Source organism: Dicentrarchus labrax, unplaced genomic scaffold (assembly GCF_905237075.1).
Source record: "Dicentrarchus labrax unplaced genomic scaffold, dlabrax2021, whole genome shotgun sequence".
In the NCBI taxonomy this organism is placed as follows: Eukaryota; Metazoa; Chordata; class Actinopteri; family Moronidae; genus Dicentrarchus; species Dicentrarchus labrax.
In genome coordinates this window covers 8,669,863-8,690,193 of record NW_026136721.1, presented here as the reverse complement: position 1 = coordinate 8,690,193, position 20,331 = coordinate 8,669,863, and the positions used below count along the sequence as shown (strand labels likewise).

At 40.1% G+C, this 20,331-nt stretch overlaps 1 protein-coding gene across 1 annotated transcript in view; it reads left to right on the top strand.

The window, feature by feature from the left end:
* sorcs3a (sortilin related VPS10 domain containing receptor 3a) overlaps positions 1-20,331 on the top strand; it is a 225,355-nt gene that overhangs the window by 81,304 nt on the left and 123,720 nt on the right. The window contains exon 2 of the mRNA XM_051386085.1: positions 11,334-11,401. Within this exon, the coding sequence (XP_051242045.1) occupies positions 11,334-11,401 (68 nt within the window). The remainder of the gene's footprint in view (positions 1-11,333; positions 11,402-20,331) is intronic.

Here is a 20,331-nt window from a genome sequence, read left to right as displayed (position 1 = left end):
CAAGGGTGCTATCAAAATAAAACAAAGACAGTAGGCTCCCTGACATTACCCCATCATACGATACAACACAGAAACAGATAACCAACCTGAAGGCTCTACTGCACATATATTGTAAACTGACTAAGAATTACACACTGTTTAGGTGATTCACATTTTTGAGTAGATGTCTTAAAACATGTCTTGAGTCGATCTTTAAATAAGTTAAATAAGTTGTTAGGGTGAATTTGGCTAGAAGGCTAACAGTGAAGTCTGTGGGCCAGAAGACCTAAACAATGGTCTAAAAACTGCCACCCCAGCTGCCCTCCCAGTTTTGTGTCAAATGTTATCACATTTAACACAATAATTTAGATTACTTTTTAAAATAACGTGTTAAAACCAGAACTTCATTTAATGATTTGTTATGGCCACACGTGATTTAAGCTGCAGTAGGTAACTCTTCTTTGTGTTGACAGTAGTCAGACAATCTGTAAAAAGATCAGGTTCCTCTGGCTCCTACTAATGCTTATAATGCCATTTGCAAGAATCCACCGGGCCCAGACAAAAACAACCAATCAGAGCTGAGAAGCATATAAAGACGTTTGGTGTTGAGGCTTGAAGATAGTTAATTGTTGAGTCTCATTCCCAAAGCATCTGTATTTGACGCTCTGATTGGTTGCTTTCGTTCAGACCCGGTGGATTCTTACAAATGCCATTAGGAGCTCTAGGAGGAGCCAGAGCAAATATGACAATAAATTACTTTTAAAAAAATGATTTAAGTTCAGTCAAAAAAGTCTGAAGATTTGTAAATAAAATTAAACTGCAATGGAAGTGGTGACGGTTGCGACCCTGCACTGTAACCATTCGGCTACCAGGTTGCTCCACATACAATAAACAATGAGTGCATCAAGACAGCAAACTCATTAGTATTACTAATATTTGAGCTGCACTGTACAATCTTGGTTAAGAATGTCATTAAAGGGTGCATGGTAATCATTTCAGGGTGACTGCACACTTCCCGGATTTAAAGGCTGACCCACAATTCAGTATTGCACTTTCAATCTTTCCTTTAAGTCTTATGTAAAGCACTTTGAATTTCTTTGCAGTTGTAAGATGCTATACAAATACATTTGCGCCGAAGAGGCTGTGACATGCTGAGTTTGAATTTCTAATACAGTCGATGTTTCAAAAATCCTTAATACTGCACCTCTTATACCATCACCTTCATCATCAGACAGGGCCACAGAAGATAGCATCCCTGTAAGTAGCACACCAATTCCATTCCTCATCATAGTCCAACAGCCACTTTAATCAGGGATCCTGTCAGTGTACAACTCAAAGTTTATGCCTGTTTACTTTAATAGGCCAAAACAGACTTAGATGGTGGAGGAGAGAGAATGAAAGTCAAAAGTAAAAGAAGAGGGCAAGAGGCATGGAGGGGCATGAGGAAGAGGGAAAATGTGAAGAGTAAAGGTTTGGGTCACATTAGAAATGGAATTTGTGAAACAACTGAGAGAATAAAGAAAGGAGGTTGGCAATGAGACTATGAAAAAGCAAGGGAGACCAGTACAAGGGGAAGAGGAAAAAAACATGCTCAGATTAACAGACATAAAGTGGCATTGGTTGGGAGGAATACTCAGAGTTGGTGAGGTAATGGAGGGGTGAGATGTGGCCGGCGAGAAAAAAGGGAGCAGGGGAAAGCTAGACACATGACGGATGCAATAAATGAGAGAGGACTTCACTCCGGGGAGGCATATGAGGAAGGAGGGAAATAAAAGCAGGGAGGGAGTGATTAAGATACAGAGAGATGGAGACAGAAAGCGTGAGGAGGAGTGTGAAGAGGCAGAGTGACGGAGGGAGCTGTAAGGAAGTGGAGTGATGTCCAGAAGGGGCACAGTAACTGCAGTATGGCCTTGATGTGACTGTAACATGCCAACAGCTAACAGATTCCCTGTTGGAACGCATTTACACACGCAAACATTTTACATCTTAATTCACTTCCTTTCATCCACAGCTGGCCTTCATCTCAGAAGTGTTACATGTATTTAATTTGCGCATAATACCAATAAGTTAATTGCAACACTCAGAGTGGCGAGCTTAAGCTGCCCTGAGCGATAGTTGTATCTTTTCAAGGCTAAAAAGGATTATTATATTTTTGCAGCTTGTGTTTATAATTATCTGTCCATGTACAGCTCACGCACATACACGGCTTTTGCATCACATATTACCTTTAACCGCACAGTACGCTAGAAACATACAGCAGAGAGGCTTTTCAGCCGCATCTGACACTGTCAGAGACTGATGTGATGCACCCAGCTCTAGCTCGCAGTCCTTTTCTTCCTATCAAGATCCTCATATTATTTAAGGCTGACTTGGAAGCTTGACATAGTATTTGTGGGATACCATGCACAAATGGCTCAAGGCTCTCCGCCTTTGTAGTCTGGAACAAGCCTGATTGTGATTGCAACTCTTCATTTTCAATGAAGAAATGAAATGAGTTTTGTAATTAACGCAGGTGGATAGTAAAATAGGAAGAAACGTCCACGGGTTCATGATCATTGACCTTTTTTTCTTTAATTTTTTCTTTTCAAAGATCAGCAACAATGTCTCTCTTTCTTTGTTTAATTATTTAAGCCTGAAATTGATATGGGTTCATGGGTTGAAGTTATTAAAAATGTAGTTCATCTTGCCTACACGCCTTGTTCAATTTAATGCCATACAGCACAGTACAGTAACAATGTACAACTAACATTCTGCTATATTATATGTATGTCTGTTAAATATTTCTTCTACACAGAATATTCACAAGGATTCCTATGATAGGAGCATTTAACCAATTTTTACCATTTAACCTTTGTAGTCCTCTAAAGAATTCTAGTTTTCACTGGTGTTGTTGAGTGAGTACTCATCTGAAATGAATAGCCAGTATCCTGTAACTCTTAAAGGTTGAAACTTTAAAATACTTGTACTCTGTAAATAGTTATCTTTCTCTTATGATCAAAACATTGCTCTGAAGCTCAATTCTGAGGCTGTTCTAATAGTTTTTCTAAGATATATATAGCAACCTCTGATCAACCTATATCAATTTTATGCTTAAATTAACAACTTCCGGTTAGTTCGGCCTATTTCCACCTTAAGCACTACCCACTATTGGTTCAGATAAGATACAGATAATATTGTACATCCTTAGTACTGTAGGCTACTGTTCCTGCTTAGCCTGATATGATGGTGTGAAAATTATTTTGTCACACATTTTTTGCTATTATACAGTATAATGGACAAACAGTTCTCCAGCAACCACCAATTAAATATAACATCAATAAACTAATGTTAGCTGACAAGCTATTGTTAGCTATACAACCACTAGCTGCAGAGTCCGTGAACACTTTACTGGCACATAGTTGGTTCCATTGCCCCCGGTAAAATATCTGGCTCTATAGCTTGGTATCATGGTATGTTAACCAGCTAGCTGCCAACATTGTCTGTTGGACATTCTGTGCTACCATTTGGAGCTTTATCAATGTCTACTGTGGCTGGAATAATTAAAGAACCAACGTGTAGGATTTAGTGACATCTAGCGGGGAATTTGCACTTTGCAACGGCCATATTTTGCCCTATTTGAGCCATTGTATAAAAACTATTAAAGAGTACAGAGACTAAAACTAATGGTTATCTTCAATTATGTTCTAATACTGAGTGTTTCATTTGCTTTGCAGCAATCCTTTGACCAAAATGGTGAACTGACAGATAAGACGTGATCCAGAGAGCCCAGCCCTCTTTGTTGCTATCAGGAAAACAAAGGCAGCAGATGACAGTTTAGTCCTGTATATCAGATATACACTCCCCCTCTTTTATTCAACCTTGTATTTGCCTCCATTTATGATGCATATAGTCATTCCAAAACAACTCAATGTGTATTTATCCACTTTCTATTAGTCGATAGCTTCATTTTCTGACATGGTCATGCCAAATTGTGTGAAATTCAATGTTTTTCTGCCTTGCCTTGATGTCAACTGGTAGCATTGTAGACACCAGTTGACAATGTATCTCATAAACTGTTCTCGCCAATTGACAGAGTAATTGCTTAGCTCTTGACATGCTACTGAGAGGCTTAATCACTTCTAGATAATGATCAGTTCCTAGCTGCCATTTTGGTGTCGACTATCCTGACATTTGTTTGCAGACTACTAAAAGCTTGTTTTCAGTTGTGTGTGAGACTGTCAATACTGGAGTACTATGACATTTTGCAATCAAAGGCACAGAGAGCTCTTTTGTTCAGAACGGAGCACACAAAGCAGGCTTCTTTGAAATAGTTTGAGGTGAAATACAAAGTGTCTGAGAAGTTGTATTTGAGAAGATCCATGTGGAGGGGATGTGGATTTGAATTTTTGAATCTTTTCTTTTGCTTTGATCAGTTACTTTGATACCACTAGTCTTTGAATATAGTAAAATGAGTTATGAATCAGGATTAATGAAAATATAAATGTTGCACAGGGGGAACTTTACTTAATCAAATCAATCTTATCTAACTCACTTGTCCATTTTTTGCTCCATTGTTCTTCATTCTGTACACTGCATTGTTAAATCAATGCTTTTGCTTTTTTCAATAATCATTCCACTCAGCAAGAATTAAAGCTGCAGTAGGTAGTTCTTATAAAAATGTGTTTTGTCATATTTGCTGAATCTTTCCCTATATCCTGACAGTAGACAGATAATCTGTGAAAAAAATCTGGTTCCTCTGGTCCTCCTAGTGACCCTAATAGTGGGGTACCTAGGCACTCAGTCATTTCAAATTGATGCAAAAGTTTTGTTTTCTCTTCCAAATTGAAGATAAGGGTCTATAGAACAATTTTGGTCCGAGGGTCAAGAAACCAGATAGGAAGAAATTTGTCTTAATTTACTTAAATTTTGCTATGTAATATTATCTGTATTGCTATTTTAAGTCAGTACTGTGTGGGGAATCAACTATTGTTCAAATATTGAGGTTTTGAATATTATGGTATGGCAAAAATCAAAGATGGCTGCCAATTTTCATACTTTTTTCAAATTATATATATTAATAGCTACAGTATGGCTGCTATGCTGTGGAAGAAATTGTTTTCATTTTAATTCCTAACTTTGTACAATGTCCTGAGTATTGTGAATAAGGGAAGGTGTTTATTATTTATTGTATTTCATATACAGTATTTTGGTATAATGTGTGTCAAGAAGATTCTATAATCTTACAAAAACTCCATGGCCTTTATATTATTTATTTTCTTATTTCTTATTTCCTTATTTTCTCTCTTCTTCTGCTTAGATGTGATTGTTAAGTTCATTAATCTGTGTGCCTCATTTGCAAAGTCCCTTCAGTCCATGTAGGAAGAGTGAATAAATGCCTGAAGAATACAGTACTTTTTTTAGTTACTGCTAACTAACCCAACCCTAACAGAGAAAAAATAAAAATAAAAAAACAGGTATTTTATGAGATGGCAGGGCCAACGGAATGGCAGTTGTGCATTCTGTGCCAAAAACAAACGTACGGAAAACTTGTTTGCCCTCTTGAGAATCCAGTTGCCAGTCGTAGAGAGGAAGCATACATTGAAATGATCAGCCTTGCACGTCAGTTCAGAGCAATTGGTACTGCTCCCCAATCCATGCAGCAGAACCGTGCATCCTGGCACAAAACATGTCGTAAGCTTTACAGGCCAACAGCACTTGACAATGCAAAAAAACGTTATTCTGAAGGATTGCTTCCTGCTACAAGAAGATCCTGCCAGACTGGTGCACCTGTTAATCGTAATATATGTATATTCTGTGGTGATGAAACAAATGCAGCAGACCATTCTTTCCAGAAGGTAGAACTAATCCAACAGATACATAACAAGGCAGTTGCACTGGGGGAAGATCATCCTTTCAGAAGGAGATCTTGTCGCTATTGAAGCAAAGTATCATCGCAATTGCTACACAGTGTTCAACCGCCGTTACAATGCGATGTGTAAACAAGACACAGCTTGTGAAAACCTTTAAGTCACAGCAGAAAATGAATTGCTCCAATTCATACAGGAAGAAATTGCTGGAGGTCGCAGAATCTTTGCATTACAAGATTTGACAGATATGATGACAGAGAGATTCGAACCACATGGAATCCAGAAGACCGCGAACCGGACATGCCTAAAGGAAACAGTCCTAAAACACTTTTGACAGAAGAGAAAAGTGACCGAGTTTTCACCATTTGTTCAAAGACTGCTAGGTAGATCATATCAGATGCATCTCAAACACCAGATGAGGAAGCACATACATTACTTATGGCAAAAAACATTTTGAATCATGACACTCCATTCAGGTTTGATGGTTCATTTCCCAAAGGCTGCTAAGAATCATCTGTTCCAAAGCGTATGAAGTATTTCTTCCGTAATCTCCTTGCAGGACCCAAATCATCACCTGAACAAGAGAATTCCCGGGAGATCCTCTCTGTTATTTAGGTGGCCTTGCTAAATATGACTTCTATTTACAGTTGCAGCCCTGGATAACCTGGATCATAATCCCACATCACGTACTGCAACCTCATCCTTCCATGGAACTGGCATTTAACTTTTTCAGTTTCCTACAACACAGAAGCCTGGGTTGGACCAAGAATGTCTACAAATCAACTCACAGAAAACAGAAGCAGGCAGCAGTGGACCAATCCTGCCTTGCTCGTATACAGGTCCATGGTGCCTGTCCCCAACCCCACTGATAGTGGATAGAAGGAAGAGGACGGAAAGCTGCTTCCCATTTGGACCACGCTGCCCCTTGCCAAAGATGTATTGAATCTGGATGTGAAGTGCACTTGTAAAAGTAATTGTTCAAGTAGGCCTACCAGCTCTTGGTGCAAGTGCATGAAAGCAAAGTTGAAGTGTAGACGTCTGTGCAAGTGCAAGTGTGAGAACTAGTTGGAACATAGTCATTTCAAGTACTGCCATGTATATGGGATTTGTTAGTCAATTTAACTATTGAACAAGGAGTTATTCAAGCAAATGTTTAAGCTGTTACTCACCACCTTTTTGTGGTACAGTTGAAAGATTATTAAAAATAATACTGTATTGTAGAGTCTGTGACTCCGTGTGATTTTAACGATTATTAAAAAACCACCTGTTTTACATCACCGGGCCTATGATTTTCTGTCTATTTTTGAAGTTATGCTCTGATACTGAACAAAATATGGCTTATATCGGCCATATGCTAGAAATATCAGTTGCTACTCCTGATCCTGAATCAATACTTATTATGTTCAGATCGGATAATCTGATCAAAAGTTATAACAGTTACCATATTCTGTTAAGACTGGTGGTGGGTCGGGAGCCGTCAACGCCCCCTAGAGGGCTATTTGTTGATTGGCTTGCTTGACCCTCAAACTAAAATTGTTCTATAGACCCTTACAATCAATTTAGAAGTGAAAACAAAACTTTTGCATCAATTTGAAATGAAAATGAGAAATTACCCATACACGGAACCCCACTATAATGGCATTTGCAAGAATCCACCAGGCTTGAACGAAAACAACCATTCAGAGCCAAGAAAGATAATTGATTGTTGTGTATCATTACCAGATGATCAAATACCAACCCTGTGCATGAGACTCAATCATTAACTATGTTCAAGCCTCCAACCCAAAGCGTCTTGATATCTTTCTTGGCTCTGATTGGTTCTTCTTTTGGGTACAATAGATGTTTCCAAGCAAATATTGATATATGTGATTGTTTGCAATTAAATCAGCATATATTTCTGCCACCCCTTAAAGTCTCCATGCCATGAATATTTCTGTAAATCTGCCTCTGTTTGTAGAAGTTTAATTTAATGGTCTTGCTCAGCTGCCTTCCACCACAACCTGACACTGAAGGTGAAAACTCTTCAAGTCATAATCACAGTTAAACTATCGCTCTTTAAAAAGAGGACTTGAGCATTTTCCTCAAAAAAGTAAATAGCACTGCCATCAACGCAATTTGAGCTGAACCAATATTCAAAAGTGGGTTTGGCACTTTGACTGGATCTTTTAAGGACCGGGGGACATTTAGTTGCACTAATAATATGTTTTCACCACAGTTGGTTAATTTCCAAGGCAATAAGGCTAATGCAAGTGCAATGTGACTGACATTTTGATTCAATAATTGCAAGTCAGCTGGGGGATTCAGAAGGGGAGAGTGTACTTGAAATACAGACACCCTGTCAAAGTTTTTTTTTTTAAAAGCATGCTGCAAGTTTGTCCTTCCATTACACCCGCTGTCTGCCGAACAAAGACCATGAACATTTGGGAGCAAGCATGTAAATAAACTGTAAGAGTGTTTGCAAATCCCCAAGCCTTTTTTCATTCAGGTCTGTGGCTTAATGCATTAAACATTCTTTAAAGGAGGCTTTTAAGGTTGGCTGAGAAGATATTTCTGAGACGCAGTTTAAGATTTTCTTAAGAAGCGTTTGAAGGGACAATAGCATTTTCTCTGTTTTCCAGCTGGTGTCCTGGTTGTTCAATGCCAAGTTCAGATACAGACTGTCATGTGGGGATGAGACGACTCGCATCTGTGTGTTTCACCCCCCCGAGCAGACGAGACCACACATCTCTGACAGCGCAAAGCCCATGGGAGCACACACTCTCTCTCTGAGACACCCTCATTTCACTTGCACGGCACGCACGTACTGTATGCAACAAATATGCACCCAAATGGACATACGCACACGATCACACACAGATCTAGCTTTAATGTGTGGTGTGCAGCCACATGGCAAGAATCCATTTTCATCTTATTCAACATTGCCCTCTCCCTGGCACTGCAATCTTGCTTGGCCTGAACCATATGTTCTCAGTCTTAGTAGGAGGATCCCTTGGGCATGTGGCACATCTTCTTCCCACAAGAAACCATCCAAAGGTCCCTGGTGCACGGCTGGCTTGCTCAAAGGGACTCGTAGGGGTAGCGAGGCTCAGCCAGAGGTGGAAAGGTCTTGAAAGTCTGCAGGCCTCAGAGCTTCACGAGGACATGAGTACACTGGTTCTTTTCCAATATGAGCAGAGACTCAGTTTCTACTGATGATTGCTGATGCCTGTCAGAGGAGTCGAAGCCACGCCTCCCACATCCCCTCCCAGCCAAGTGACTCAAGTCAAGCTTGTCAGGTTGCTTTAAATAAGCATTAGCATGTTGCGTGGAGGGGAATGCTAACGAGAGACGTCGATTCTAATGAGGAAGAGCAGCAGTCATTTAGTCAGAAAACAGTCAGGAAAACAGTACAGCATACAACACATGGACTGATGTATGAAAAAAGCATCTATTATGTAAAAGGATGTCTCCCCACTGTGGTCAGGTCAAGTGTGTAACAGATAAATAATAATTACATGTGTGTTTTTTCTTCCTTTTGCTTGACCAATTTCTTCACACCTCTCCGAGGTAAATATCACTCGTGGATTTTACCAGATGGTTGAGTGTAAAAAACTAATTTTCCCCCCCAGTTAAGTTTATTACCTCTCATCTCTCTTGCAACTTCACACCCCCAGCTGTCTCTCTGCAACAGAGTTGTGATCCTCCACTCTGGAGTGGAGTATCACAGCTGACCACTGATCCCGTCATGGCAGACTTGGCCTTCATGTCTTGTGATTCGCTCTGAGGACTTGCACAGTGCTTATCAAAGTGCCCCGCCTGCTGATTATCTCTCCAAAAGAGCAGAGACTAAAGCTGGGAACACAGAGACTGTTGGATCAGGCTTTTCCACAGGGGCACGGATGGCCGTGTGCTCCATCAAGAGAAAAACTAAGTTTCAAAGTGGCATACACAGCATCAGTTAGACAGTGCTAATTATGCAAAGCACTGCCTCCCAACATGTTAATCTATTACTCCCAAAACCGTGTAGTGTTTTTCTAACTGGTGTTGGAGAGAATTCAATTGACTTTTAATGCAATTAGTTATTTTGTCACGGGCCTTAAGAAGGATGTAGTTTTTGTTTGACATAACAAAAGGGAAAACAGCATTGTTTTCTTTTCATTAAATTCATTTTGACATTTCACTGAACTGGAATATGAGACTGAAGCAGGGTAAGCAGGCAGATTACAAGTACAAATATGGTCTGACAAGAAAAAACAACAAATGTTCAAACATAGAATTACAGCAACTTCAAAATGTACAATAAATAATCTACCTGTTAAACTCATCTGCACTTCCTGCACTGTAAAAACTATACATAATGTTTCACTGTGAAGCAGCTGCAGGACATGTTAAGTTTGCATTAACAACATATTAACTACAGTGTCAACTACTCTAAGAAATATTATTTAATATGTTTGCTAAAACTCCTACAAAACATCCCTCAAAGGGACCTTTATTTTGCATTAATTCTGGTGATCCCTGTGGACAAAAACGGTAGTGCTTCTACTGCCTCGTTTCATTTAATTCAAAGGGAATCCCAGTTGGCAAGCATTTAGAATAACCATATCGAAATAGTCAATTTTCTCACTGATAGTCATTGGCGTATTTATGAAGGTCTTACAGAAGCAGTATTAAATTGTTTCATAACCAATTAAAAACTTTGATTCATGTTTCATCGCTTATGCATGCCTGGCTTGCAGGACATCGTTCTCTGCAGTCACGTCCTCCCGCTTTTCCAGGTGCAATCCTAAGCCAGAAAGTAATTCCTCTCGATGTTCTGGGTCTGCTCCTTGGTCTTCCCGCAGTTGGATGTGCAAGAATACCTTCACAGAGAGGGTCCAGGAGGCTTCCTGATCAGATGCTTAACTGGCATCTTTCAACACAAAGCAGTGTTTCTACTCTGAGCTCCCTCCAGATGTCTTAGTTCTTGACCCTGTCTTAACATGAATTGTTTGAAGTTTTGGGGAAAACTAGGTGCTAAGCTAAACTAACCGGTTGCTACTCTTAACAAAAAAAAGTGTAAGTCTATTTCCTAAAATGTCAAAGTATGGCTACAAGGGAGAGCTCAGATTCTATGTAAGGAAAACTCATTTTGTCCGCTTGTATCCGTGATCGCATTCTTCTGCTCATCACTTAAAGCTCATGTCCATAGCTGCCAGTTAGAAAGGATGAAAGTTGAAAAGTAGTTCAGCCGGTATTTTGAGATTTAGGCTCAGCTCCCTCTTCGCAACAACGCTCAAGTCAAGCGTCCGCATCTGATGCGTCACCAACACATCTGTTGATCTTGTGTTCCATCTTGCCCTCACTGAGATACTTGAACTGCTTCACTTTTGATCCTGGTATTAGACCAGGATCTTAAGGGGCAATTAAACAAAAGTGATACTCTCTGATGTCAGTAAAGATTCTGCCGCTGTGGAGAATTCATTACTGACTTTGATTGACTTATACAATGATTGTTGTGATTGATGGTTGAATTCCCTCTCTTTACAGGTGATCCTGATTTTAACCAAGCTGTACGACTTTCATATTGGCAGCGTGACTGAGAGCACTCTTTGGAGGTGAGTTGAAAGGAGTTTTTCGTTCATAAAATATTCACAAGTAGATGTCTTTGAATCCTGTAATGCTGCTCGAGAGGTGCCAAGGGGTAGAATTAGCCTTATACGAAGATCCTGTGATGGCCTTGATGTTTTGGGTAATTGATCAGTCAGGTTAATATATTTTCCTGTGACTGACAACTAACAGAATCTGACTTTACCCACTGTATAAACCCTTAAAAAAAGATTCTAGGACTTCTTCATCTCGGTTTTGCCCACTCATTCGTCTCTTATCCTGACTGTCTGCAACCACTCTGTGTCCTTTCCTCACCCGCTCCTCTGGTGCTGTGAACGGTTATGTTCTTGTGTCATGCACGGTCAGACAGGACACTCTGGGTGAAGGATGCTGTTTGCCATGCTCTTGTTCTGGTGTATTATCTGATGTACTCCCCTTCCTCACCCCTCCCGGGAATAAAATAAACACACATACACATGAACACACACCCCTGAAACTACAAGAGTGCTTGTAAAGAGTAAAAATACACTAGCAAAAGGATGGGTAACACATCCCTGATGAGTTGAAACTGTATGTAACCCATTTTCAAATCTGGATGGATTGTGTAACACACACAGAGTTATTCATTTGTCTGAGTTTTAGGATGCCACACACGACAGCATGCTCCTGGACAATATTTGGCCAGGTTTTTTGTGGGGAAATGGCGTACTTTAGGGAAATGGGTTGTCGCAGGTCAATTAACAAAACGCCAAACCCTCCCTGAAACAGAGAGTGTCCAGTCATATAGCTGAGCAACTGTAACTACGCACAGTTGTTCTGTCAAGCCTAGGGTTTCTCCAAATGTTGAAGTGGTGTGCATTGGGCTGTAAGAGTCATACTCTGCATTCAAAGAGTCTGGAGGATGGTGCCTTATTATAGCCTTTCCAAAACCAAAAATACATACGTAAAAGTGTAAGGAATGGACTAAATGGTGTGTGTAAATCTGCTCTAATTTCTTCCAAACTAGCTTACTGCCTACAGTAGGAACCCCACCCAGCATTACTCCCAAGAACAAGGATCACATCATCAACTAACTACATTAGTTTGTAGAGTTACAAGTTACGTAAAAAAAAAAAAAAAAAACATTTGCAACTAGCATACATACATACACTGTGTGGGCCCGTCCTGGAATCAATCAGTGTTTTCAAATAACTGAAGCTAACACTAGCTCAATTAGATGGTTGCTACAGCTGAATATGCCAGCTAAAATGACAGTCGCCACCTCGAAATGAGTCTCCAGTGGTAAATCTGCCCACTTTATCATTGCAAACAGCATTAAGTGTGTGATACTGGAAAGCATAGTAGCAACAGTCACTAGGTAGGGTGCATGTTAGTGAATAGTCAATTCTGTGTCAACAGCACTACATTTTGTTTTGAGGGTGTATTTAGTTGTCTTTAAGTGATTAAAAGAAGGTTTGCCATCGGAAGGAAAATTTAAGAGAAGAAGCTTGAGGCCAAGGAAATACTATTTATCTTTCTTTTTTTTCTCCTCGGAAAAACAGTAGTAAGAGTAATTCGTTTGTTTACTACTCAAGGACATTCACATCCCATCTTTTTTTTTTTTTTTTTTTTTACAGATTTGCTTTTTGATTAGCCCCCCTTTCCAATAATGCAGTTCTGTACTTGAGTATGCAAATTACCAGTTCAAACCCCAGCAGCTCTATTTGCCCAAAGAGAAGGGATGATATTCTGTTTTTTTGTGACAGTCCTCAAAAGCACACAGTATTTGCTTTTCTCAAAAATGCTTCCTCTGTCTAGCTTAAAGTAGTGGTTTGGCAATGATAAGTGATGCCAAAGTGACTGCTAGCCAGTTTTGACATTTAGATAGCTACCATACCGAGGGTCCAAATTACAGTGTTTGGGTGATCGAATACATTCAAAGAAAGTTCCCCTGATAATGTGCAGTGCAGTACAGAACACAGCAGCTACACATCATAAAACAGTCTGGATAATTAAATAATTAAATGATTGTTTCCTGATGAGCCTCTAGCTGCATTTCTAAACTGTCTGCACCGTCTGTCCTTACAAACTCTAATTACCTTTTCTCCCATCCAATTATACAACAAAAAAAAAACTCAGAAAAAGGGATCCTACAGTATGGTCTGGTTCACCTGGATAATCCCTCTAGTTCCTGTTGCATAAACACCCCCAGATATATCTCCTGTCACAAACACCACAGATGGCAGAGAGAGGACTTAATGAACTCAAGTTCTAGTTATCAAACTGCATTGCCCTACTTCATACTGCATGATCTCGGCATCTAACATGCTGCCCCCCTCATGTTATATGTAATGATGCCTCCAAAGCCTCTTCTCTTTGTGGGAGCTCTCAAATAATCAATACCTGCAATGAAGCAATGATTCTGCTTGGAGAACAAATCCCCTTTAATAAACATACATGAACATTAGATTTGAGTTAAATCAATACAACTGAAAACTTAAGGAGGAGGCTGGGGTGGAAAGAGCTGAGGCAGCAAGCAGTGTTGACATTGTAGATGTATTAAGGAGAACTAGATAAAGCGTTCAAAGATGGGACCGAGCCAGCTGACTTTCTGTTGGCTCCCAGCAAATATGAATGGGATAAAATTTAAACTTAAATTTAAAATGTAACCATTCAGCTCTTCTAGATGTTCCAAATGATTCTGAACTAAATGGATCAAATTCTTCATTCTTTTCTTATCACTGTGTATGGGAAAAGTATATCTTTGGGCCTGTGTGCATCATGCGCAATCCCCTAGGAAGTGCACCAAACTTTTTAGTCAGTTTGACATTGTGAAAGACACAGCTGTAAAATGGTGGTGTAACCACAGCAAAATTACTAATTTGACTATTTGAAATTGATCCATTCGGTCCACTAACAGTCTTGAAGAGCATCAAAATCAAATCCTTTTTCCCCAATTCACGTTAGTGGAGGGCTAAACCAGAAGTTACCTGGCTCGGCGGACGGAAGTCACAGTATGCGCTCCTCCGGATTTCTTTGCAATGGCTTCATGCACCACTGAGCGGCTTTCACAGGAAAGAATGGAGGCCCACCTCTGAAGCTGTATGGAGTTCTCCCTTAATACATACATGATGAACATGAAAGTTGCACATGACTTGGTTTGGGGCTTATCTCCATTTAGTTCGCAATTCAGGGTGGGGTCATTCATTCTGGAGAATGGTATTTGATTGTTCAGTCTCATTCCCAGGTCGTCAAATACCAGCACTTTGGAGTAAATGGGAAAAACAAACTAAAGTTGCTTGATGCGTTATTTGGTGGCATCCCAAAGCGTTGTTATGACATTGATGACCTGAGAATGAGTGTCAACAATGTCTCTAGAATGACTGACCCCACCTTTACCTAAAAGTGGTTCTAGCTTCGAGCTCAGTAAAGCGCACTGTGGGAGGTTTTCATTCAAGCTTTGATTGGACAGATGGATCGGCCATTGAAGACAGTTTGGCAGCAGTTTTCTAAGCAGCTTTGGTAAATGACAATCGGACTGCAGGCTCTAAAGCTATCGCACAAGTCCTTAACTAGTTACATAATCCACAAAAATACTAATTGAATGGATGGAGTGCAGTTCAGATCAGGCCAACAACAGCATCTGAAAGCTAAAGGTTTTTCTGAACACTCACAAAGCTACAACTCAGTGAGTACCTGCATAAAATATTTGTAGCTAAAGTTCATTTGAGGCGAGCCAACAATATCAAAAGGATGTCTGAGTATTATCCTCTGCAACAAAGCTAATTTTCGCACACAAATAAGTGATGATCGGGCTCACATGAACCCTGGCACTCTCATCAGAGTTAAATGCACATGACAGTTTAACTCTGTAGGGAAGATGTAATCAGGTGAAGTAACTTATCCGTGATGTGAGAGCAGGCATCACTGTGGTTGAAGATCAGTGTTATTGGCAGCACTCCCAGCACTGTCTCACCCACAAACCTACAGTGAGGGGAGCAGCTGTCCATCTAGGCTTAACTTTCCGATATATCACTGTCTGTAGAGGTGCAGGATTGTGTATTAATCTTCATTTTAACAGCAACTAAAGAGGCATTTGAGATATGAATGTTACAAGTAGAGGGAGTTGAAGGAAGGGAAATTGATAGAGGGATAAAAACAAGACAAAAGGCGAACTAGCCCTTTGAGCAGCCATTTCCTTGAATCAGCTCAACTGCAGCCGTGCTAAGAAACCTTGCTGTCTCATGTCAGCTCCGGCCTGTGATTCGTCTCTCTGTTGCTGGCTAATTGAAATCACAGCTCTGATAGGGTTTGAAGTGGAGCAGTTGGAGAGAATGTTTATCACTTCACGGGAAGACGTCCCAAATGGCAAGTCTAACTCTGCCTTTTTGCAAAGGTCACGGCAGTGGCAACACCTCAAAGTGCCCAGTCAGTCTGTCAATTTTAATGAACATCCTGACCTTAAACAATGAAAGCTGATCAGTCAGTCCGTGCATATTTTTCAAAGGAGTCGTCATACGTGCGTTGTCGGGGAAAAAGAAATGAAGGCGAGCTATTCATTGTTGACAATAAATCAACTCAGCAAAACAATTCTTCTTCAAAGTTGCTCAGCCTCTCTCATCTGGCCTCTGGAGAATTGTCTCTCTGGATAAAAATGTATCAAATATGACAAGCCCTTGTACTCATTTGCAGGTATTCAGACGTGGGTAAATTAATGCCAACAACAAAGTCAGGTTGTATTTCCCTCCTACACATTATGAATTTAACACATCCTATACTTGTACTTTTTGCAAAACAAGCCTATGTAGCAGTTGTTTTCTGTATTTCTACACTGAGTTTATTGAAGTTGTGCTCACAGTATGTTACTGAATTACTGAGCTGGAAAGCCTGAGGATGAGCTGATGTTAATCTCGTTTTGTACCACTACAACACACAAAAGGAAAAGTCCAGTTCTCATTTCTTATTTTGTGTTCAAACTACTATGAGACAGATATTGTTGTAATTGTAAATAAAGGTGTAGTTGTTAGAGATGTTTAGTCCGAATAAAGACTTACTCCTCTAACTGAACTGACTATACTCAGTCAGGATTGCAGCATCCTGTGCGACCACTTTGCAAAAAATCACTTAACAGCCCAGCTGGTTCCTGGGAGCTTGATAAGAACATGGCCGATCTGCAAGATTACAACTGAACTGTAGGCAGCCTCATAGCTGATATTGCTAGCAAACAAGCACCGACTGAACAAATCAGAATCAAATCATTGTGGTTTCGATCATATCGTTCTAGCTGGTATGACGGAACAAGCAGGCGTGACAGAGCCGTGCTCAGTTGGGTATACCACCATATTGCAAAGGGTCTGTTGGATGTACTGGTTGCAGCCCATTCTCACTCCCAAGTCGTCAAATATGGCAGCCTGGTCTGTGGCCCTGTGAGTCAAAGTTGGCCGCTGTATGTAAACCTCTAGCAACATTTAAGAATGCACTGATCTGATTCTGCATAATGTTTTAATGTTCCATTGAAGTCAGGTGACATAACGTAAAGCACTAGAAAGTCTGCATATGGAGGATGGACGACACAAACAAACACTTCCACCCAAAAGACCGTTCATGTCCCAGGTGAAACCAATATTCAATGTTGATGTCTTTTTAGCTAACCCTAACCCTACTTATTTTAACCCAAACCACAAGCCATTTTTGTGCCTAAACCTAACCAAAGTGCAACTGTTCGAAGTCACAGAATGTGAAATGTTTCTCAGCAAGTCTTTCTTATTGCTAACCTGCCCAGACATTGCATGTTAAGCCCTGCACATGCAAAACTGACACTAGAGGGTACTTACAGCGTCCGAGTTTGCTGCCGTATTTGATGAGTTGGGAATCAGAACGTGTTGGTGTATGATGCAGTGAGAAGAGCAGGTCATGTGAGCAGTGTTGCCAGATTGGGCAGTTTTCGGCCCACTGGGGCTGCTTTTTGTTTTGACTGTAAAAATGGTTCGGGTTTAACCATAAACCTAAGCTATGAATCGGCTTCTCCTCCTGCGATTGTTGAGATTGACAGGGTGCTGAGTTTACTAGGCTTTATGCAGTGACTCGTACAACAGATAAAACCAAATTTAAGTTTATTACAACTAGGTACATTACTTATTACATTACACTCTGATTGAGCCTCAAATGCAGTCAAACCTGGCAACAGTTCATGATAGAGAAGCAGTTAACTGGCATAACTAGCTCCCAGGATCTGCTTCATAAATGGTGTCACTGTACAAATACAGTGCAAGGCCCCTCAGTATAACAATTATTAAGCTATCTCAGTGGTCTGAGATAGTTCAATCAATATCTCTGAGAATGAACAGCTCTCTCCCAATGGACTGCTAAATGATAACACCATACTACCAATAAACATGTAGTAACTGTCTGACTGTTCATTTTATCCTCCAGGGACCATTGCTGTAGTCTTAGTCAGTTTGTCCTATTTCATTAAGGCAAATTTTCACACCAAATGATCAGGCGTTTGAGTCTAATTATTTTGATTTAATTGGTCTTATTCGCGCCTTCAGCAAATTAACGCTGATCTGATAAAAAAAGAGCATTCTCTTCACTCTTCTTTGTCCCCTATTAACATGCTGATTACAGTTGTAATGATGTTTGGTATGAAGAAATGTTCATTATGAGGATAACTGCCTGAAAATAGTGTCACTAAAAATGACAGTGATTATGAAGTATTAGACAACGGTTAGACAACGCGTGGGAGATCTTTTTGCGGCACTAGTTGCTTCAGGCCTGGAAAGTCATTAGTAATCTGGAACATATCAAGGAGTTGGGGGGGGCTTCACAGATTTTTCACATAAACGTCAGTTTACCATTGATGGGGAGTAGCTACTGCTCAGCCTAGAGCAACAGTTGTACAGTTGCCTCTAGATGAGCTTTTTTAAGTAAAAAGAAATAATCGCTAAAGATGTCACTGGGAGTTTTTCTCAACTTTATAACAAAAAGGCTGCGGTAGGAAGTGATAGGCATGGAGTTTGAAACATTTACCAATCAGGGAGCGGCTAAGAAAAAGATGCAGTTGATAGCAAACTTGGTGAAGTTTTTCTCGAGTTTGACCCACTTTAAGTCAGGATATCTCAACCTCTTCTTGTTCGATTTAGACTATTCTTTCTAAAATCTTTCTGTTGTGAGATATTGCACTAAATTGCTGCTGGACAACCACAGTTAAGAAATCTCAGTTTCTTAAGACAGGAAAATATTCAGTGTTAATGATTACAGCCTTGCATTGCTGTAACACTGTTGGACTCACAATGGACTGTTTTATAAGAAAATATAAGAATCAATGCGGCAAAACCAGAGATATTTTCTTGACTGCTAAAAATCTGGACTGAGATTACAGGCCAGTCTCACAGCAAATTGTGTAAAAGCTTCATATTTATTAGTGCTTACTGACCCTGGAATTAGCATGTGTTTAAAATGTGAGACTGCCACAAGTAGGCAAGGCAAAATGTGATACTGCATGCCATGGTGGATGCATGTCAGGTAAACTCTCTTCTTTCTATCTCCACAACCCCAGATTTGCTTTAATTTCCAGAGAGATTTTCAATCCATGCTTTTCTTGTACTTTATTCCAAAGCTGCAACACAACACTAATCCTATACTGTATAGCTCAGTAATTACATTCTTACCTAATTAACACAAAACTTGAGAGCACCTTGCCTAACTACATTGTTTACATGGGTATTTTGTCTTTAAAAAGGTGTGTTTTCCGCTTTAAATATCATTTGATCTGCCTCTGACTGATTGACTTCTGGTCTGGTGCCACATTGTTGATCTAGTGTGAAATTTCATCCAGTCTGCACGCTGTATTTTATTTTCAATATTGACTGGATTCTTTATGCCGTTTCTGTGTCAGGCTTCCTGCCAGTCCGATCTCCTCTGTGGTGCTCGACACAAGTCAGTCACAGCTTCAAAAATAGACTAGAGCAGAGCAGAGCTCTAATCTAATAAAACATTTTTTATAAAAAGGTGTATATGGTTGTTCACATAATGCTTTTTTTCTATCTCTATTATATCTTTTATTTTTAAACTTTTTATTATTATTGTGTATTTTCTTTCTTTTTCTTGTTTCCCTAGTGTGGGATCAATAAAGTCTATCTTATCTTATCTTTAAGTTCAAATGTGTCACTTTAGAATTAATTTCCACTGCAGACCATGAAACAGTGAGAAAAGGTTTGGAGAAAAAATAAACACACATCTCTTTTGAGAGGGTCATCATTGTTGGAGAGGATTCCCTTGCTTGAATCCAGGGGACCATAAGAGAGAGGGAGAGAGAGAGAGAGGGAAATAGCTCCACGTTATCACTCCCAGGCTCTGGACTCCTCCTCTCCCGCTGTGCCAGGATGGGGTCAGCTGAAGGTGAGGAGTGACATCCTCTCAAATTGCATCATTTTGCTGAGCATGCTCACAGGCTATGTGATATTTCACAGGTCAGTGCCTATAATAAGGGCCCGGCTCTCACAGAGAGACCCACCTGATGTCTGTGACCTTTTGCAATTGGACTTGGTATTTCCTTCAAAACCTTACCAGCCTGGGCTCGCCAGAACTTTTCAAGAGCACTTCATTGAAAATGGTCTGGAAAGGATAAGTGTGATATAGCTACTGTAGGCTCTCCAAGATGATAAATAGTAATAATAAAACAGTGAATAGTAGTACGGACAATAACCCTATCTGCATATGGCAACTACAGCGTGATTAAAGGTCCAGTGTGTAACATTGAGGAGGACATATTGTCAAAAATGGAATATAATATTCATAGGTATGTTCTAATTAGTGTACAATCACCAGAAAATAAAAATTGTGTTTTTGCTACCTTAGATTGAGCGGTTTTTATCTACCGAAGGAGTGGGTCCTCGTACACACTTCGAACGCAAGCGGTAATTAGTTGGTTGCAGTCTGCAACTTCAGCGCTACATGC